This window comes from Pipistrellus kuhlii, unplaced genomic scaffold, assembly GCF_014108245.1.
Source record: "Pipistrellus kuhlii isolate mPipKuh1 unplaced genomic scaffold, mPipKuh1.p scaffold_m20_p_12, whole genome shotgun sequence".
In the NCBI taxonomy this organism is placed as follows: domain Eukaryota; kingdom Metazoa; phylum Chordata; class Mammalia; order Chiroptera; family Vespertilionidae; genus Pipistrellus; species Pipistrellus kuhlii.
In genome coordinates, this window is record NW_023425427.1 from 36,379,111 (window position 1) to 36,401,375 (window position 22,265).

A 22,265-nucleotide genomic window follows, 5' to 3' on the forward strand; every position below is an offset into this window, starting at 1 on the left:
CAGACAGAGTTTGAGCAAAAGCCTTTTTATCTCTGTATGTTTTCCCTCAGAATGGTGCAGTGAAGGGTCTTAGAGGCAAGAATCGTAATGGCCAGTCCACAGAAATTTGTTTCTTGATTATATGTTCCCGCAGCTGCTCCCAAGAAAGCTTGGAGGGAGTGTCCCACAGAGTGAAAGGGATCTTGGGAACTAGACCAGATGCCACCCGGTGGTGGGCAAGCACCACGTGCCCATACTCACCGTTCTGTGTCCCTCTCCTTTCCCTTCTAAGTAAGCTCGGATAGTGGCCAGCCCGGCATATTCCCCCTGGGCTCCACTGCAAAGGCAAGAAGAGAAGGATTAGGATTTGGGCCTTTTTGCTTTCATTTATCCATTCAATATTTACTGCGGCCGGGTCATGTGCTTGCCAACAAATGACACAAAGTCACTCCTGAACACCTTGGAAAGCTCATGGTAGATCTCTGCACGAGCCCACAGGACTTGAACAGCACCCAGTCTGTACCCTAAAGCTCACCCACTCCCACTCAGAGATGGGCTTTTCCATCCTTCCTCCGTACTATGAACCTAAAACCCCCTTTTTATTATGGAAAATTTCAAAATTATACAAAAATAATGAATATAAGGAACCCCGGTGTGCCCATCACTCAGCTTTAACAGTTATTGGATTACTAGAGGCCCGGTGCATGAAATGTGTGCACTCCAGCGGGGTTTCCCCACCAGTCGGACATCCTTAGCACTGCCGCAGAGGTGGGAGAGGTTCCAATCACCGCGGCTGTGCTCATCAGCTGTGAGCACAGCCTCTGGATGAGTGGCACTCCCCCTGTAGGGGCGCACGGACCACTATGGGTCAACTCCTGAGTTGAATGGCTGCCCCCTGGTGGTCAGTGCGCGTCACAGCTACCAGCTGTTCTGCCATCTGGTCGATTTGCATATTAGCCTTTTATTATATAAAACTAGAAGCCCAATGCACACAATTCGTGCAAGAGTAGGCCTGATGCACAAAATTCGCGGTGGCTGCCTTGATCCTGCGGCTGCAGTGCAGTCCAAGCTTCATCCAGAAGGTTATTCCACTGTTTGGCCATTCGGTCAATTTGCATATTATGCTTTTATGATTATAAATGGTCAATCTTATTTCCAACTATATCCCTCACTCACCCTCCTCACTCTAGAAAGTATCACTAGATTATTTTGAAACAAAACTCAATCATGTCAATTGTCAATTCAAACTTCAATACGTATCTTTCAAAGATAGCAATTATTTCTTTTTTTAATGTAACTACAACTATCACACCTAAAACTATAATGATTTCTTTTTTTTTAAATATATATTTTATTGATTTTTTTACAGAGAGGAAGGAACAGGGAGAGAGAGTTAGAAGCACTGATGAGAGAGAAACACCAATCAGCTGCCTCCTGCACTCCCCCTACTGAGGACGTGCCCGCAACCAAGGTACATGCCCTTGGCTGGAATCGAACCAGGGACTCTTCAGTCCGCAGGCCGAGGCTCTATCCACTGAGCCAAACCGGTCAGGGCTATAATATTTTCTTATGTCACCAAATACTTCATCGATGACAAAATTGCCCCCAAGAACTATGCACTTTGAAAGTAGCACCACTTCTATCTATCTCAGGGTCGGCTTTCCCAGGCTCCACATGCTCACAGCTGCGAGCGGCCGGCTGTCCTCAACAAAACAGCCCTGAAAGGCCCCCTTTGAGAGCACACTTAATGACTAACACCCCAGCGAGCGACGCTGAGTCAATCTTAAACAGTTCCTTAATGTTCTCAGTACACTCTGCAGGAAGGAAAGGGAAGTGACTAATAGGTTTTTTTAATCCCATTCAAAATACATATTTCCTTCATTTTGCAAAATTACACTATCCTTTGACTCGGTGGAAGACCCAGTGGTTTGGCATTCATCCCTCTAATCACCCAGTAATTCTGAGATCATACTCTAAAAGCACAGGCTTAAGAATACATTAGATAAGATTTCTTTTATTTTGTAGCTGAAATGTTGAGCATTGGAATTTTTTTAAGTTTATTTTTCAATTACAGTTTACATTCAGTATTATTCTGAATTAGTTTCAAGTGTACAGTATAGTGGTTAAACAAAAAATTATATATTTTTTTAAAAATATATATATATATTTTAAATATATTTTATTGATTTTTTACAGAGAGAAAGGGGGATAGATTGAGAGTTAGAAACATCGATTGGAGAGAAACATCGATCAGCTGCTTCCCGCACACCCCCACTGGGGATATGCCTGCAACCAAGGTACGTGCCCTTGACTGGAATCGAATCTGGGACTCTTCAGTCCACAGGCTCATGCTCTATTCACCGAGGCAAACCGGTTTCGGCTAAAACATATTTTTATTAATTTCAGAGAGGAAGGGAGAATAAAGGAGAGAGAGATAGAAACATCAATGATGAGAGAGAATCATTGACCAAATGCCTCCTGCACACATCCCACTAAGGATGGAGCCTGTAACCTGAGCATGTGCCCTGACCTGGAATTGAACTGTGAACTCCTGGTTCATAGGTCAAAGCTCAAGCACTGAGCTAGGCTGGATGGGTAAAAATTGTATATTAAAAAAAAACAACAACTCTGGCAGCCAGTGTGGCTCAGTAAAAACATATTTATATATAAAAAAAAAGAGAGAGTCAACATGCTAAAGATTTTATCAGAAATGCTGTTTTGATATTTGTAAATTTTTGTCTGAGACACTCTTAAAGTCAGCTATGTTTCTACTCAAAAGTGTGGAAGGTAAGTTCTAAATGCCACACATGGCTTACTGCTGTGCTGGTCTACTCTTAAAGAAAGGGGAGTTATTAGTGCCACCTGTTGGTGAGAAAGTATTATGGAAAGTAAGTGCTTATTTTCATAACCCAGATTAAGAGATCATCAGAAAACCACTCGGTATGGAGAGGCAGCTAGAATAGTGAATTTTTCTTTCTTTTTTAAAAAAATATATTCTTATTTATTTCAGAGAGAAAGGAAGAGGGAGAGAGAGAGATAGAAACATCAATGGGGAGAGAATCATTAATCAGCTGCCTCCTGCATGTCCTCTACTGGGATTGAGCTGGCAACCTGGGCATGTGCTCCGATTGGGAATTGAACCCTGACTCCTAGTTCATAGGTAGATGCCCGACCACTGAGCCACGCCAGCTGGGCAGGATAGTGAGTTTCTGACTTCTCTTTAAAATAAAGCAGTTAGTGGCCTGGACCAGCAGAGCAAGCCACCGAAAGGAGGACTCTCGTGGATAGGGAGCCTCAGACCCACAGAAGTGCTGAGTAACACAAGATTAAACTGTTTTAAAAAAAAGCAAGTCCTGCCGAAACCGGTTTGGCTCAGTGGATAGAGCGTCAGTCTGCGGACTGAAAGGTCCCAGGTTCGATTCTGGTCGAGGGCATGTACATTGGTTCCGGGCACATCCCTAGTGTGGGGTATGCAGGAGGCAGCTGGTTGATGTCTCTCTCTCTCATCGATGTTTCTAGCTCTCTATCTCTCTTCTCTTCCTTCCTCTCTGTAACAAATCAATAAAATATATTTTAAAAACAACAACAAAACAAAACAAAAAACAAGTCCTGCCAGTCCTGGCATTTACTCAGGCTGCTGAAGGAACGGCTACATGCGATACTGATTAACACAGAATGACTAAAAACTGACAACCTCTTCCAAAACCCAATCTCATTCTACAAAGAATCCAGAGAAATCCAGCACACCAGAAGAAGCTAGAACACACGTAACAAGCACAATGACTCCCAAGGTGATAATAAACTGGAGTTGATACAAACCAGCTCAACCACAAGGGACACTTGTAACCCTCTGCTAGATTTTAGAAGTAAGATTGCAGATGATACGTCTACCTGAGATGAGGAGGGAAGGTGGCCTGCACTTCTAGATGATTTTGCATAATATTTCACAGGAGGAAAGCCTAGCACTTCTTAGGCATAAAACTTCAGATGAATTAAGATGACAAATGAATTGCAGCCTGGCCGGTGTGGCTCAGAGGTTGAGCATCGACCAATGAACCAGGAGTTCACGGTTCAATTTTCAGTCGGGATACATGCTCATGTTGCGGGATCAATCCCCAGGAGGGGTTGTGCAGGAGGCAGCCGATAGATGATTCTCTCTCATCATTGATGTTTCTATCTCTCTCTCTCCCTCCACTTTCCTGAAATTAATAAAAACATATTTTAAAAAAAATTAATTGCAGCCTATAAAGAAGGCATGTTGGTCAGTAATTGAGTACATTTGTCACCGATGTACACACAGCAGAAGACATCCTTGGCCAGCCGTAAGTAATCTTTTTATTCTGTTTAAGGACTATGGTGACTGAGTTTACAGACACCATCAAAAATTTCTCAGAAGTTAGCTACATCGGAATATTTGGAGAGAGATTATTATAGCTGCTGTTGTTAATAAAAAAGTAACAGAAACTATTTTGCCAATCTGCAAAATATGCTATAATTCATGATTTAGGGTGAGTCCCAGCAGTCACCAAAACAACTGCTGAATTTCATTTTAACTTTGCTGAAAAACGGCATTTGTGGTCTCAAATAGGATGTTGTATTCACACACGTCAGAGAGTGTTAAAGATGTGTCCTACAGAAGATGATCATGTTATGGATCCTAACGTTTTTTAAATTTTGGTGCCAGTAATTTAAAATGCATACATTTAAAAAAATTATCAACTATCTAGATTTGCCAGATCTATTCTTGTTTTACTTTTCCCTGGTAAAAATCCTTTTATAGTTTTTAACACACCATTATAGTGTGCACACTGATGGCCACACCATTATAGTGTGCACTCTGAAATGCGATTTCAGAGGTGTGTGCGTGCGTGTGTGTATTTTCAGCTGTTTACAGATCAGGATGACTGACAATTTACCAGTACAGATATCTTGGGAGCAACAGGATTTTAACCAAACTGTTGCATACCTTAAGAATCCCGAATGCTACCTGGGTCTCTACTTCTATAAGCTTAGAATAAAACTCTCTCAGCATGCCATTCTGGAATGTGTCTAACTATCTGTATCTAACTTGATTGGAGCTAAGCTCGACATTTAACCTTTGAATTCTGGTCAAGAAACATCTGGATAGTTCCAGCAGCTCTAACCTTTTGGATACCTGATACCACCTCAAAGCGGAGGTTCTCAAACTGGAGATTCTCAAACAACAGCATCAGGATCACCTGGAAACTTGTTAGAAATGCAAATTCCTGGCTCCCGCCCAGCCAGTCACACCAAATCAGAAATTCTGGGGATGCAGATGCGTGTGAGAACCACCGCTTTAGAGCCTTACTAACATCAAAATAATACTTCTGAGAGTTAAGGAAATTGGGGGAGGCCAGACCCTTCTGCCTGTTGCTTTATATTTCCCCAAGAATGGCTCTTCATCCTTCATCCTTTCTCTTCTTCCTGGCATTCTGAGTGTGCTATTTTTGTGTGTGTTTTTTTGGAAAATAGTCCCTATTCAGAGGTCCCCCACATCCGTTCTCCCGGAGCTCTGTAGAGGAGGATTCTGAAGCTGCACTAGACTCAGCAGGAAAGCATATCAGAGGTGATCGATGATAACCGTGAGCCCAGGAAAGGAGGCAAAGAGGCCATTACCAGGTGTTTGACTCTCTGCTGTAAACTATGCACATGACTGGTGGTGCTCTCAAAGGCCAGCATCGAATTTCATTCTCTTTGGTGTCCCTCCAGGCCCATACAAGCTCCAACCCTACGGTGCATGAGGATCGCCTGGGGAGCTGTGACACCTGGGCCCCACCACGAGAGGATGTTCTGTGCGGTCCAGAGAGCATCAATGCTCCCCAAATAGTTCTAATACACAGCCTGGGTTGGGGACCCCTGAAACACCGGTGGTTTTTACGGCATGGTGGTCAGACCAGCACACCAGCATCACCTGGGAATTTGTTAGAAATGCAAAGTCCCAGGCCCCACCCCCTACTGAATCAGAAACTCCGGAGGAGGGGCTTAGTAATAGAACAAGCCCACAGGGGACTCTCACACACAGGCAAGCTTGAGAGCCATTGATTATGCCTGTTCTCACCTCCTTTTAAGATCTTTCCTTGGGCCGAAACCGGTTTGTCTCAGTGGATAGAGTGTAGGCCTGTGGACTGGAAGGTCCTGGGTTCGATTCCGGTCAAGGGCATGTACCTTGGTTGTGGGCATATCCCCAGTAGGGGGTGTGCAAGAGGCAGCTAATTGATGACTCTCTCATCAATGTTTCTAACTATCCCTCTCCCTTCCTCTCTGTACAAAATCAATAAAATATATATATATTTTTTAAAAAGAAGTATTATAAACAAAAACAAACAAACAAAAAAACCACACAAACATTTGGGATCGTCCTGGCTGGTTTGGCTCAGTGGATAGAGCATCGACTTGTGGGTTCGATTTCAGTCAAGGAACACATGTCTGGGTTTCGGGCTTGATCCCCGGTAGGAGGCTGAGCCTTAAGAAGTTTGCAGCTTCCACATCCTTCTACCTTCTAGCCCTGTACTGTAAGCTCTGGTATCATTCCGTGAGGAAGTTCAAGCAATCACATGGAGAGGTCCACAAAAAGAAGAACCAAGATCCATCTCAATGGCCTGAACTAACAGCTCCCAGCCAACAGCCCACCACTAGCTTCTCAGCAATGAATGAGGTCACTTTGGCCCTCCTAGGCATCCACCCAGTAGAGGGGAACTGTCCACTCAGCTTGGAATGATACAAAATATTTGTTGCTTCAAACCTCTAAGTTTTAAGATGGGTATTGTGTTATACCCCAAGCAATAACTAAAATGGCAGGAGATAAAATACCCTTACCTGTTAGGCTGTAAACAGATTCGGTCGTAGCCTGTGATCTCACATAAATCCTTCTCAAGCTCTCGGAAAAGCTGCTGGTACCCTTGAGCTTGGTCCAAAGGCACAAAGGGGTGGATGTTTGCAAATTCACTCCATGTGATTGGCTGAAGAGCAAGAAAGGAGAAAACATATGTATATATACATAATGTAAAAGCAGTAACAACATTGACTTTAATGATGATGATGATGTGATGATTATGAAGTGATGATGATGATATTAATATGATGATGATGATGATGAAAGCATGATCTGACATGCAGTGCTTACTATGTGCCAGGCACTGCTTTCAGCACTTTAACATATTCCTTCATTTAGCTCTCAGCACAATTTTATAAGGTAAGTTCTACTACTGTCTTCATTTTAGAAGTGAGTTCCAGAGTCCCAGAAAGCAAACTTGTGCAAAAATATAACCTCTTTCTATCTTTTTTAGGGGCAAAAAGGCCCGAAAATAGGTTTATATCTGTGAAATCCAATGAGTTGTTTCAAGTGCAATTTATTCAAACTCTTACATAGCATGTACATTATTGTCTCTTCATTAAGCAGAACAAAGCAACAGAAAAGCAAATGGGAGAAACCTTCCAGACACAATATAAAATGATTTCCTTTGCCTGATGTGATTTGTCACATCCGAATACTCCAGTGGAAAAAAAGGAACAAGCTAACTTTGCTGAAATGGATCCTAGCCCAGGAGACATGCTTACCAACACAATAGCAGGTTACATAAAGCTTCTGTTGACACAAGAAAGAAATTAAAACCTCAAATCTCTACCCTTCTGGCACTATGAATAGATTTCTAGAAAAAAGGCTTAACAACCACAAATTGATAAAAATGAAAGCTTTTCATGTGGCAGGTTTAACAAAAGAGGGTGGAAGGATTGGAAGGTATAAATACTATATATTTAATATTTCAAAATAATCTAATTCATAAATTTAAATGACCAGGTTATGGTAAAATTAGGGTTTCTGCCAAGATTGCTAAATAACAAGGAAAAGGATTACTAAAGTAGTTATTAAGTCCCAGTCCCAGTAGCAGTTTTCCCTAGTTATGTACATACAGCCAGAACAAGTCCCTTCTTAGAAGTGACCTACTTACTGCAAGTTCAGATGAACTGTTGAGCTTCATGGTACAGGATCCCTTTGAGAAGCACAATAAAAAATAAATTGCATTAGTGATTTCCTATGGTCCATATGATCAGTCCTTCCACCTCCCCGCATGGTTACCCATTCATCCCTCCTGTAGCATATTTCATGTGACCGAATGAGGTGGGATCAGGGTGGGGTTAAAAGGGGGGATAAAAGTAATAATTACCAGTGGAATCATGCTGTGAACAAGGGAAATGTCTTTGTTTTCTAATTTCTTCATATATCGAACAATATTTGTTTCTGAGTGATAGCTGTGAACACAAAACGCATGATTGGGGCCAATCTAGTTAGATAAGAGTCTGTACATATCCTCCTGAAAGATCAGACACCCTGAGATCTACCTTCAAGATACAGATCACATTGGGCCATGCCAACAAAGCATCAGAGGGAAGGGCATGGAACACCACAAACCTCAGTGGATGGCCCAGGACAGGAAGCATCCTGTGGGCGTAAGAGGAAGGTTGGGAAGAAGAGGATATTGACTTGCTGGGTAAGGTCTTCAGCCTGGCTACTAGGCATCTAAACTTCCCTCCCCCTGATGAGTAGAATTAGAGGTCACAGAGCCAAGGGATCAGGGCCAACAGGAAATAATGTGTGATTTGCCCACATCAGTAAAGGGATCCTTATGGCGATGATTTATTATGAAGGGAATATCACATCGAAGTCAGAAGCCACTCTCTACTGTGCTCCCAAGCCACGGCACACAAGCCACACTGGCCACACAAACCTGTTGAACACCTGATTTGTAAGGAACGGGCTGGTTCTCTTGAAGGCAGAGGCTAGAATACCTCTCCGTTCCTCCCCCATGCTTTCAGCAACCAGCTCCTGCATGGAGAGACCACAGAAACTAAAGGGCAGGAATTGTGCCTAGAACCATGTGTGGACACCCAGGCCTCAGGTCAGCAAGTATTCTCACAGAGCATTGGAAATCCCCTAGCACTCTCCCCTCCCCCCCCCCACCCACCCCCCTGCCCACCCACTCACCACCTCCCCAGGCATCTGTCATGGTGCGTTGACAGGTGTGAGGAGTTATGAATTGTGAAAATTTCCAGAGCACTGTTTTTAAGTTCTATTGACCTCAGCCATAAAAAAATAGGGAAAACAGTACAATTTTTACTGCAAGAAAAGTTGACATCTCCAGTATGTTTCTTGAATAATAAGTGAGTTCTAGTAAGTTATTTTAAAAGGCTATCAAAAAAGTTACCATGATAACACTCAGGTAGTGTTCTCACTTGACATTGACCTTTTATCTTTGAGAACAACTCCCATGAAATTCCAGTGCCAAGATCATGGAATGGGGAAAAGGACAATCTCTTCAAGAGACGGTGCTGAGAAAACTGGATTTACACATGCAAAAGAATGAAGGTGGATCCAGATCTTACATAATATACCAAAAAAAAGTAACTTGAAATGGATGAAGGACCTAACTTTAAAGGCTAAAACTATAAAACTCTTAGAAGAAAACCTAGGGGGACATCTGCATGACCTTGAATTTGGCAATGGTTTCTTAAGCATGAGCAACAAAAAATAGACTCACTAAAATTAAAAATCTTTGCACATCAAAGGGCACTGTCAAGAGAGTTATGAGATAACCCACAGGAGGGGAAACTATTTGCAAATCATATATCTATTAAGAGTTTAATATATAGAATATATCATTTAACAGATCGCTTGCTCCTCATTCTGCCTCAGGCATCAATGACTGTTCATTCGATAAATATACCTCAAACACGTGGAATGAATAACTGTGATTAAATGTAGTGCAATCTAGAGGGAAGATGCTTATTCAGTCCTGTTTATTAAAGTTTAATATGATACTTCTTTGATGATTTCCATTTGCTATGATACTGAAGGCCTCTCTCAAAGAGAACACAGACAACCAGGATAGCAACAATCAAGACTCCAAAACCTATTTCAACTTCTTTAGTTGAAATGTTTCCTTTCATTGATCTATTCATCAAATATTTATTGAGGGCTTCCTATGCATGAAGCCATGTAGAGTTGTGATTAACCCCTGGCCACAGGTCTAGGCAGTCACTGACACCTCTCTCTTTCATTCTCATTCCATGGAATCATAACCTTTATCCTCACCTGTCCCTGCTATTTCAATGTTTTAGAAACCAGCTCAGTCACACTGAACTGCTTCTAGTTCTCAGGAGTCTCTCTCTCTAGCCTTTGTGGCTGTTTTTCCCAGTGTTTGGGACACTTCTGGCCCCATCCTCCTCTTCAATAGTGCCATCTTAGACTATATAACTCCTACTCATCTTGCAGATCTCAGCCAAGGACAATTTCTTCCGAATCCTGGTAAGAAGACTGTCCTCTGTGCTCAAAGAGCATCTTCAGACATCACCCATCATAACACATCACTTGGATTGCAATCTTGTGCTTGTTTGACTCCCCATTAGTCTATAAGCTCCGTGAGTGAAGGAGTCATGTCTAATTCACCACGATCCTCAGGACCTACCATGCTACCTGGCACATATTAGGTCTTGAATAAATATTTTTTTGCATGAGTGGGTATCATAATTTTCTCAGAATCAACATAACCAAGATGCCAAGGTCATGAATCTCTTTATTAGGGACAATTCTTCCTAATAGCCCGGGGGCATAGTTCTGTGTAGGGCACACAGCAGTGACCCCTATCAGCAGTCACTGTAGTCACTGTAGTCAGTGCCATAATTTTAACAGCAAATCACCAATGTCACACCTGCCCCGCCCCCCAACCCCATTCATACTCAGGCTCACAAGAAGCAAACCCATCTTAGACACCGCTTCAAATAGTCATTATAAGAAATGCAGGCTTTTATTTCACTTACTGCAGATGACTCACAGCCAAAGATCCACAACAAGTCATCCAGATCTTTTTCACCGACAGTTTCGTCAAGAGAAATGCCAAGCTACAAAAATAAAAACAAAAGAGAAAAAAAACATCAGATCTAGACCCGAGAGAGGTCAAAGGTGAGAAGGCGCTGGACAAAACTCCCAGTCCTGTTAAAATATCAGGGTGCCAGTTTGTTACCAAATTGGCCCTTAGGTGAAAGGGACTAAGACTAGCCCCAGACTTTACAGGATTTAGTTTTACAAACCACTTCTGGACTCTAACACCATAATGGTGACAGGTACTCCTATTACTGGATATCCTCACTTTTTTCTTCCCTTAACTTGCTTTATTATATCACTTATCAGGGCCTTTACCATGAAAAATCGTATTGTGAAGAGAGAAGAAAATATGTGCCTAACAGTCTCCTTTATGAAAACACAGTCTTAAGAAAAGATGAGAATGAAATGTCCTTCGAAGGATTACAAACCAGATATGAAAATGATTTATTAAAAAAAAATAGATTGGGCCGAGACCGGTTTGGCTCAATGGATAGAGCGTCGGCTTCGGGACTGAAGGGACCCGGGTTCGGTTCCGGTCAAGGGCATGTGCCTTGGTTGCGGGCATATCCCCGGTGGGGGTGTGCAGGAGGCAGCTGATCTATGACTCTCTCTCATTGATGTTTCTGGCTTTCTATCTCTCTCCCTTCTTCTCTGTACAAAATCAATAAAATATATTTAAAAAAAAAATAGATTGGGGGGTGGAGTGAGCTAGAAGGGGTCATTGTGAGAAAAAAAGGGGACATATGAATATTTTCAACAATAAAGGATACTTTTTAAAAAAATAGATTGTGCCCAAAGTACCAATATTGATTTTTTTAAATAAAGAGGAAAACTTTTAATGACAAAAGTCATGAAAATTTATGCAATAAAAAAGTCATGAGAACCTAGAGACTTTGTTAAAAAGAAAAGAACAAACACCTGAAAGCTCGACTTACTGTGCCATCCTCAAAAAGCCGAAAATTGATTTGCCTCTGAGCAGCCCTGCTCAAAACCTCCTTCACTGAGCAGCCACACTGAATCTTCAGAGTGTCAAAGAACAGGTCATGCTGGAGTTGATGCCCCGCTCGCTTGAGACCTAAATAAGAGAGAAGGATCAACCAACCAGTTTCATCGACATTTTGCTTTTCTCAAAATCAAAACCCATATCATTGTTTTTAATGGCTGTATATGGTCAAACTTAGAGATGTTCTATAAAGTAACTACTTTTTATTGTACATTTAGGCTATTTCCACGATTGTGCTATTGTCCACAATGTTTCAATGGAAACACTTTACTTTTCTATTTTATTATGTCCTTTGTATTTATACTTAGAAGTAGAATTTCTGCATCAAATTATATACATATTTTAAAGCTTTTGACACATACTGTTTAAGTGTCCTTAAAAACAGAAGTCATATCAATATCAGCATTCCTTTTCATCTTTGCCAATGTGATGAGAGAAAAACTATTTTGTTGTTTCAATTTACATATATTTGAGTAATAGTGAGGTTGAAATTATATATGTTCATTGACTATGTGACTTTTAATTCCAGATAAAGAATTGAACATACAGTGAGTTCTCAATTTCACTTACTCATGTTTATCAGTATTGTTATGCCAGAAGTTTTTAAAAAAGATACGTGACTCACCTTCAGACAAAATCAAAGTGGCATTGTGTACCCTCCTAGCAATATGCTGCAGCCCTCGGGAACCATGGTAGATTGCAAACATGGCAGCCATATTTGCCAAGAGGGCCTAAAATGACAAAAAAACATTTAAGAAATTATGTTCAAGCCGAAACCAGTTTGGCTCAATGGATAGAGTGTCGAAGAAAGGTCCCGGGCTGAAAGGTCCCAGGTTCGATTCCGGTCAGGGCCATGTACCTTGGTTGCGGGCACATCTCCAGAGGGGGGTGTGCAAGAGGCAGCTGATCAATGATTCTCTCTCATCGATGTTTCTAACTCTCTTATCTCTCTCTCTTCCTCTCTGTAAAAAATCAATAAAATATATATATATATATTTTTAAAGAAATTATGTTCAACAATGTGATGAAAGACATTTAATAGAAGGGACTATTCTTTTGACTTGAGATGCCAAACTGAAAACAGAGACAAAACAAAATGATCAGATTTCCTGCATTCTCTATGACACTTGGGGACCATTTATAACATGGCTGAACACCTGAGGGAAAGACACAACATCCAAGATACTGTGGACTAACTATGTTAAACCTTCAAATATGACCATTATAAAGGGGTTCCATACATGCAATATAATCAAGTCAACCATAAAGAGAAAGATCAGGCTGTCACAGACATTGAGATTCAAAATTTAATGTTGGAATACAGAGGAGACATAAAGACCTTGGTGGGTAAAAATGACAACTAAGGATTTTATACTCAAACAGTTCTTCAAGGATAAAAAGAACAAAGATTTTCAAAAACAGAGGAACTCGGGGAATACAATTCTCCTGAGGCCTTCAATAAATCAGTAGAAGATGAATTTCAATAACCAAAAGATAAACGAGAATCTGTGGCAAAGATGACAGTGCAGTTGTTACAGGTAGAAATCTGGAGTCAAAGACACAGAGTGTTCAAGGAACAGCTCAAAATATATCAGTTATCTTTTAACAAAAGAGAATAATTTCACGCTTACAAAGAGAATGACTCCGAAGTTGTCACTTGTTTATTGAAATCAATTTTGAAAAGGAAACACATGAAATGAAATAGACAACAGAGAGTTAAAAGATCTCCAGAATGAGAAGATGAAACTCAGAGAAGACAGAGTATAGCTATCTCCACTTTAATAATCGCAGAAAAAGATAGAGATCTTTCATAATCAGTTAAATAATGAAATATCAGCTATACATAAACTGGAAGAAATAAAAAAGAATTAATGGCCCCGGCCAGCATGGCTCAGTGGTTGATCATTGACCTATGAACCAGGAGACCACAGTTTGATTCCTGGTCAGAGCACATGCTGGGATTGTGGGCTCAATCCCCATTGGAGGGCATGCAGGAGGCAGCCAATTATTATGTCTCATTCATTGATGTTTCAATCTCTCTTCCTCTCCTTTTCTCTCCGAAATCAATTATATATATTTTTAAAATAACTTGTTCATTGTAGACAGCCCAAGTTCACTTGGAAAATTAGAAAACCCTAATGCACTTATGATCAGACAGACACCTCCTGGGAGAAGATGGGCAGAAAGGATAAGACAGGGGCAGTCAGCTGCAGAGGAAAGGGAAATATGTAAGCAGAGAATTCAACAAATGGAGTGTAAACTATAGAAAGTAAAGGCATCAGGTAAAGATCCATTAGATGTCAACAGAGGAAAAGCCTGTGACAACTGACTCCTTCCTGTGACACTAGGAGAGCTCTTACCCTCCTGAGGCAAAAAATAATAATATAAGAAAACCAACTGAAGAAACATCTCCAAAGACCGAACTAACTATAAGAATTAACTATAAGAAGACCTTATCTCTGCTGCCTCCCTGAAGAGGCTTTCTAAACCCTGCAGGTGCTTTAAGCCGATGCCCTGAGAGGGAAGAGCACTGGACTGCCCACTGAGGTATCTGTGAGATCTCTCCTTCTCTGACCCTGACTGAAAGAGGTAGACTCAGAATAGACCACATGCTCAGATTGGCCTTCCCCCTGACCCTAGGAGTTGGCTGGATATCAGAAAATATTGCTCCCCCTGGCCTGAGCCCTTGAACAATTTCCTGGTAACTCCTCGTCTTTTATCCCACTCACTTGAGGAATGCCTCATGAGCGCCCAGTGAGAGTACCCTATGCCCACCACCAGCTTGCCATTGGGACCATCCCTTCAAGTATAGTCACCTAAAGCACTCACTTTGCCCTCCTCACCCCACCCTGGACGGCCTCCATCTGAGCCTGAAGAGAAGGTGCCCAGTCACCACCCATAATAAACCTGCCCCAGGGACAAGAATGCTAGAGGCCCTAACGTGTGAAGTGTGTGCATACACAGAGCACCCGCAAAATACACTGTATTTTGTTTCTGACAAGACCACAAGGCTTCTCTACCAATAAGATCTTAACATTCCTAGTGGAGCATAAACTAATGAACAATTGAGTGAATGAATGAGTGGCTCATGTGTGTAAAATAGACTATAAGGCATTCAGGGGACAGGCCAGGTATGTGACCTACCTGAGCAGTACAGATGTTGCTGGTAGCCTTGTCCCTCCGGATGTGCTGCTCCCTGGTTTGAAGAGCAAGACGGTACACTTCTTTCCCAGTGGCATCTCTGGGCCAAGAATAAAACATCCAATTAGCACAGGTCATCACAGTACCAAGAATTGCCATAAATGGATCTGCTTTTTTCCTTCCCAGCTTGAAGTGAATTTAGCAAATTTATGTGGGTACAAGGCCATAAAGAGACAACTTCCAAATCATCCCCTTCTAACTAGAACTATTAATTTTTAGGTTGTACTGTGGGAATTTGAGGAACCCAGATAGAGACATAAAGGCTGAGAAACTTGAAAGGAAATTTCCCAGGAATTACCCAGCCAAATACTATGGAGAGAAAAAGAAGCATCAATGATGAGGATCATTAATTGGCTGCCTCCTGCATATCCCTTACTGGGATTGAGCCTGCAACCCGGGCCAGGAATCAAACAGTGACCCATTGGTTCATAGGTCAACGCTCAACCACTGACCCCTACCAGCCGGGCTACATTCTTAATCTGAGGAGCTTCTTCAATAAGAAGACTTAAGAAAGTACATGTGGAAATTAGTCCAATGGCCAAGTGGCAGTCCTCTAGGAAATAATGTGGATCTCACTCATTATGTACATGACAATCTCTCATTGCACTTATCTTTACATCACTGTGTAGCATAATACTTTTGAGATAGAAAACAGATATAAAACACAACTAAAATATTCGGTCTCTCAAATTTACTCTTCAACTTAAGTAACTTTATATATGTAACCTCAGAACAACTATGGTATGGATTACACACATGCTTTTTCAAATTTGTACAAACTCATGGCATTTGAGAAGAGATACTGACTAGTTCACACCCCAAATAGATTCTCCCTTCTGCTGCTATGTTGTACACTTCTTTAATCAACCCCAAGTGACCCGGTTAGGTTTAAAAAGCAATCAACAATTTTTGTGATCAAGAGAAGGAACAGGGTCCCAACCAGTAAGGCTCAGAAGTTGAACATAAACCTATGAACCAGGAGGTCATGGTTCGATTCCCAGTCAGGACACATGCCCAGGTTGCGGGCTAGATATCCAGAGTGGGGCGTGCAGGAGGCAGCCAATCAATGATTCTCTCTCATCACTGATGTTTTTGTCTCTCCTTCTCCCTTCTTCTCTCTGAAATCAACAAAAATTTGTATTGTTTTTTAAAAGAGAGAGAAGGAGCAGGGAAAATCATGGCCATGATAAAAAAGGAGAAACAACAGTTGCTTTACCTCGTAACTCCCACCATTCTTCCAGGCATCATCCTCACCAAACTCTCTCTGACGGCAAAAAAAGCTGCATGTGGTCCACCATAGCCCAGTGGCACCCCAAATCTCTGTGAGCTGCCAAGGGCAATGTCTACCCCAAATTCTCCAGGAGGCCTCAAGATACACAGAGCTAAAAGGTCAGTAGCACAGCAAGCTAAGCTCTAGAAAGGAAACGAGAGAGTGGACACGGTTGTTACCTTCCCTGAGATCAGTGACAGATCAGCCAATTACCTCCATTGTAAGCAGACTGGCAGAGTTGGTTTCTATTACGTGAACTTCACTTATTCATCCACTTAAAATATTTACTGAGTGCCTTTTATGTGCCAGGGATCAATAAACAAAACAAACTTGAAGAAAGAAGGAAGGAAAAAGACAGCTTTTCCATTCCAAGTGATAAAAGTATATAAATTAAGAGACACCAGAACTAATTCAAAGTTGAGACGTACCTCCGAGGACCCCCACAAAAAGAGCTTTGCTTACCCCACTCTGATGGGCTCTCTCCACGAGTTCAGTGAAGTCCTCCACCTTTCCCTCCGTGTCTGGGTACTGGAACAGCACTCCACTGACATCTTTCCCACTGAAGTCCATTTCATGGAATAACTTCAACTCAATGAGGACTCCAGCAAATCTGGAAAGACAGAAGACAAAGAACAATCATGTTTTCGGTTTGTAAGGAAAAATCAAATAGCCTACAGTTTCTTTTAGCATTTATAATCTGTGTCTTTTCTCAATGCCCACCCACCACCCCATCCCAACACACACACACACACACACACACACACACACACACACACACACCCCCCTCATACCCAGACCTTGAGTAGTAACAGTGTTTCAAACCAACTCAATTGCATCCAACAGCTCAGCCTCTGTTTTTCTCATCCACAGGTATTACTTCCCTTTCCTGCCAGAACCAGCTCCTGAGATAAGACCAGAAACACTGCCTCCTAGGGCTAAAGAACCAATTATCTGTAACAGCAGCGCCATGGCCACTTCTGCTTTGGATTAAGTCTTTAGGTGAATAGAAAACCATCAGTAAGACAAGGAGGAGACAGACCTTCCTTAGGTTCCTAAAACCATCTAATGTCAACATCTGTGAGAAACCCCTTCTGAAGGGATGGTGGCAATGAGGAGGAAGATTACCCAGCTTTTACAAGGAGAAAGCAAATAAATACACCCACAAGTGGTAGTTGTGCTATATTTGTGTGATCTCATTGCAACATCTAAATACAATACGCTTCCTTCTACATCATTCTACACTAACAACAGACTACAACTACGAACGCACACAAAATTTTTAACAGTTGCATGATAATTTCATTTCCCCCGTTTTTCAAAGTTTCCACAACGTTGTTGAAATTATTTAAACATTTAAAATTTTCTTTTTACAAAACAAAACAACAACACATGATAACAGAAAGCAAAGGCAATTAAAAGCACTGCATTTTCTTCTCAATTCTGACACCGTTTACTTACCAGCAAGATCCTGGGAAGCAAGTGGAAGGGAAAGCAAAACTCAACAACCCCAATGCAAACCAGGTTCACCTCCAACCAGTTTGGAAATAAAGGAAGAAAACCAGTCTAGATGAGCATGATGTTGTCCCTAGTTCAAAATGTGAATAAAAGTAATTACTTGGCTCGCGTCTGGATGACAGCTATTGTCTGTGGGTGGCAACGAGGGTCAACAAAAAATTTCCTCCTCTTGGTGTGTCTGTTGAAAAGGAAAATCACATTCAAGCATGAGCATTAAAGAAATCAGAGTATCTTCTAAGAATGCAAAGCAAAGATGGTACTTAGGGAAATTCTGAACATAGCATTGGAGACAAAAAAAGAAAAAAAGAAAAAAAAAACCCACACAAAACAAAAAAACAAAGGACTGCTATGGAAAGTAACCTCACAGGCTGATCTGATCATAAATTCCCAACTGGGAAGGCCATGGTGGGTAGTCATGCTCCAGGCATATAATTTCTTTAGTAAAAGGTTTACCTTTGCCTTCAGCAAGCCCTGTCCACTGTTTCTGTGCATCTAGATTAAAACACCTTTGAAATAAACCCTACTGTCAAGAAAGCACATAACCTTAACTATCCTGTAATCCCATCCCCATCTCGCTCTCTCCCTTATTCGTGCAATCTTCCTATATTCCCTCCTTAATTTCAAATGCATAAGAGAAGCTGAAAACCTGTTATTCTCCCGAGCATTTGAGATCTTGCTCCCTGGCATCATTTTGACTGGAATAAACTCTTGTGAAGATTTTTTTACGGGTTTGGACGTTTCTTATGTTGACAGTATCAGAAACACTGGGGCATTAATGATCAATGAGCTTTACTAATTGATTTCCACTGAAATCCAATTCCAATCCTAGTTAGCAAAATCGGTGGTGGTAGATGGGAGAACAGATGGAAGAGGAAGAGAAATGGTGACTGTAAATGAAAAGCTAGGAAGAATACCCAGAGGGGTGAGTGGGCAGCATTCCTCTGTAGCTATTTATCCATCACAGGAGGAAGAGCCCCCAGGCTGCCTGGAAAGCAGAAGGGCCTTTAGCTGCAACTTGGAAGTCTCCATACCTGTTGAGCAAGTTTGGGGCTCACCACCTCTCCAATTTGTAGAAGCCAAGAGACTTACACGAGCATTCAAGACCAGAAGCACAAAACCTCAGACAGGTACACCATGAATGTGGGCAAATTTCCCAACCAGATGACCATCTACCTGAGAATTCTCCAGATAGACAGCACAAATGTGCTCACAAGGCAAAGAAAGAAAAAAGGTGAGGAACTGGAGAGCAATGAACGAACTATACACCGTGGCCCAGCCATTCTACCTCTAGACACACACCCTCAGGGAATAATCAGAGGTTTTGACAAAGAGGAGAGAGTCTGGGAGAGGCCCTGTGTGAGCCCGTCAGGGTAAGGGGCCTCTCACCTGTGGCACAGCTGCATGGCCTCTGCAGCCGCGGTCGCCTCGTCCAGCAGGGACGCGTTGGCCATGTCCATGCCTGTGATGTCACACACCATGGTCTGGTAATTCAGCAAACTCTCCAGTCTTCCCTGAGACACCTCTGGCTGGTACGGAGTATACTGGGTGATCCTGTGAGGGAAATGAAGGGCAAGTCCATACTGTGACACCCTCTCTCCCCAATTCAGAAAAGGTCACCAGATGTCTTCATTTTAGAAATCACTATCTAAAAACTAAGTTTACCACTCTTGAGAATTATACTGTATATAATGGATCAGTAAGCTTCCCTTTTCGACTAAGGAAGCTCAGAATTAAGATATAATAATATTATTCTTTGTTTGGAGATAATCAGTACTTACTTTTCTATTCCTCTAACTGATTTTTAAAATTTTACATTTCTATTTTATTTTTTCTATAATTTTATTTATTGGTTTGAGAGGGGGAGAAAGAGACATCAAGTTGTTGTTCCACTTATTTATGCATTCATTGGTTATTTCTTGTATGTGCCCTGACCAGGGATCAACCCCACAATCTTGTCACAGCAGATGCCCTAAGCAAGTGATTTACCCTGCCAAGGCTGCAGTTCAATTTTAATGATCTTTTGTATGTGTTTTATTGTAAGCTGGCTCTTACAATCCACTTGAGCCTACCTATGATGTTATAAACAGAAATTTCACTTCCTATTATCTTTCTTCTATCTAAAAAATCTCACCCCATTCACAGTTCACAATAGGAACCTTACATCTAACACTCAAACTTGTTCACTGGGGAGAGAATATTTGTTTTACACTACCCAGAAGTTCTATATGCTCCTAAAAATTAATAGAGGTTCATGTAAAAAATTTTCACTATCCAATTATTAAGAGTCTATGGACATTAACTCCATAGCTATTAATATCAAGGATAAAAATGGTTAGAAAGCAGCATAAATATAAATTCTAATCTTATCTCCTCCAGTTATTAACCAAATATGTGTCTTTAAGCATGTAAGGTAACCCACTCAGTACCTTCATCTTTTTTTTTCATCCCTTCATTCATTCACTCACCCTACAAATATTTACCTCATGCTTATAAAGAGAAATATGATAGCTTCTGGTGACACCTAATAAGCACACTGGGTAACAGTAATGGGGAAAATGAGACAATAAATTATTTCAGAGTGATGAATATTTTAAAGAAAATAAAACAATGCCCAGCTGTGGTGGCTCAGTGGATTGAGCATCGTCCCATGGACCAAGAGGTCTCAGGTTCAATTTTCAGTCAGGGCATATGCCCAGGTTGTGGGCTTGATCCCTAGTAGAGGGCATGCAGGAGGTAGTCAATCGGTGATTCTCATCATTGATCTCTCTCTCTCTTTTCCTCTCTAAAATCAATAAAATATATTATTTTTTAAAAAAAGAAAGAAAAGGTGATAGAATAGAGGGTGACTGAGGACTTATGACGGAGTTGCTATTTCTTCACCAAGAATCTCTTCCCCCAAAGTGGGTCAGAATGGGGCCCTGGCTCTTTCACATGACCGACATTGCTTCATATCTGTATTGTTTTGTCTTTCCAAGCCAGAAAACTATAAGGAAAAAACGTTAGATATTTTGTTTTGTTTTGATTTTTTCAAGCCCTTCTCCTTTTTCTCCTGTTCTGGTCATCATCTTCAGGATATTTCCACCCATCTTTTGGTTTTCTTTTTTGAAAACTTTGAAATCAATGTCTTCTTACCTTTGGTGGAGAATAGGGTAGGGAGCTTGCCATACCAAGCAGTACAATGTCAAGACTGAAATTATTTTCCTGCAACTTTTACATGTGTGTGTGCATGTGTGTGTGTGTGTGTGTGTGTGTGTGTGTGTGTATGCATGCGCGCGTGCAGCAGAGTAAATTTTTGCTTCAGTTAACTCCTTGAACATCCTGGCTTAGGAAGTATAAGTACATTTGCCAAATTCTAAGAGGGTGGTGAACTGGAATGAATAAGGCACACAATACATGATGCAAAGTAGAAAGGGAATCTGAGCAGAAATGGAGTCACATAAAAGGCATAGACAAGGGGCTATTGTGACCTCAGATCAGATAAGACTTTCACACAGCAGGGTGGGCCACCATGAAGACATATGTTTAGATTGCCTGGCTAGAAGAATAAACTTTAATTTTACTCAGAATCACTGATTGGCAAATATATGCACAAACTTTCACACATGTGCACACATACACACAGATAGTCCATCTAATAAATGGGAAAGATTCATTATATCCATAAAGATATAGACTATACGAGAAGGGGGAGGGGGAAAGAGAGGGAGGGAAATGAGGAGGTGGAGAGTCCAAAGAATTTATCACAGCACTGAATATAATATTGAAAAATAAGCAGCTCTTGCTGGTGTGACTCAGTTGGTTGGAGGGTTCAATTCCCAGTCAGGATACACACATAGGTTGTGAGTTCGATTCCTGGTTGGGGGACATGCAGGAGGCAACCAACCAATGTTTCTCTCTCGCATCAATATTTTTTTCTCTCTTTCTCCCTCTATCTTCCTCCTGGTTCATGGGTCGGTGCTCAATCACTGAGCCACACTGGACAGGTGGTCTCTTTTCTTCTTGATCTGTGACTTTTCTTTATATAGTTTTCCTTCAGCTTTATTGAGGAATAATTAACAAATAAAACTATGTAAAGTGTGATGATTTGATATATGCATATTTTCTGAAGTGATTACCACAAATCAGATTGATTTCAGTGTCTTTTTCATATCATAGTCACATTTATATATAAAGTAAGATTACACTCTATGAAAAGTTTAGTATTCTGATCCCCAATTCCCCCTCCCCTAATTAATGTTATTCCATGGGCATTTCCGGATAAGTTTAAATATTGTTCAACAACATAATTTTCATTATGTGGAATTAAATCACTTTTATCATAATTTATTTAACAAGGTCCCTAAAAGTTGAATACTACTTTTAAAAAAATATTTATTAAATTAATTGGGGTGATTACT

At 41.2% G+C, this 22,265-nt stretch overlaps 1 protein-coding gene across 1 annotated transcript in view; it reads right to left on the reverse strand.

Moving 5' to 3' along the window:
- The window catches only part of GLDC (glycine decarboxylase), a 74,813-nt gene that overhangs the window by 26,719 nt on the left and 25,829 nt on the right, over nucleotides 1-22,265 (reverse strand). Inside the window, exons 4-16 of the mRNA XM_036434053.2 lie at nucleotides 19,255-19,419; nucleotides 17,969-18,046; nucleotides 16,816-16,963; nucleotides 16,300-16,496; nucleotides 15,027-15,123; nucleotides 12,508-12,613; nucleotides 11,815-11,954; nucleotides 10,816-10,896; nucleotides 8,727-8,824; nucleotides 8,166-8,250; nucleotides 7,950-7,991; nucleotides 6,817-6,959; nucleotides 241-316 (exon numbers count right to left, since the gene is read on the reverse strand). Coding sequence (XP_036289946.1) covers nucleotides 241-316; nucleotides 6,817-6,959; nucleotides 7,950-7,991; nucleotides 8,166-8,250; nucleotides 8,727-8,824; nucleotides 10,816-10,896; nucleotides 11,815-11,954; nucleotides 12,508-12,613; nucleotides 15,027-15,123; nucleotides 16,300-16,496; nucleotides 16,816-16,963; nucleotides 17,969-18,046; nucleotides 19,255-19,419 — 1,456 coding nt within the window. The remainder of the gene's footprint in view (nucleotides 1-240; nucleotides 317-6,816; nucleotides 6,960-7,949; nucleotides 7,992-8,165; nucleotides 8,251-8,726; nucleotides 8,825-10,815; nucleotides 10,897-11,814; nucleotides 11,955-12,507; nucleotides 12,614-15,026; nucleotides 15,124-16,299; nucleotides 16,497-16,815; nucleotides 16,964-17,968; nucleotides 18,047-19,254; nucleotides 19,420-22,265) is intronic.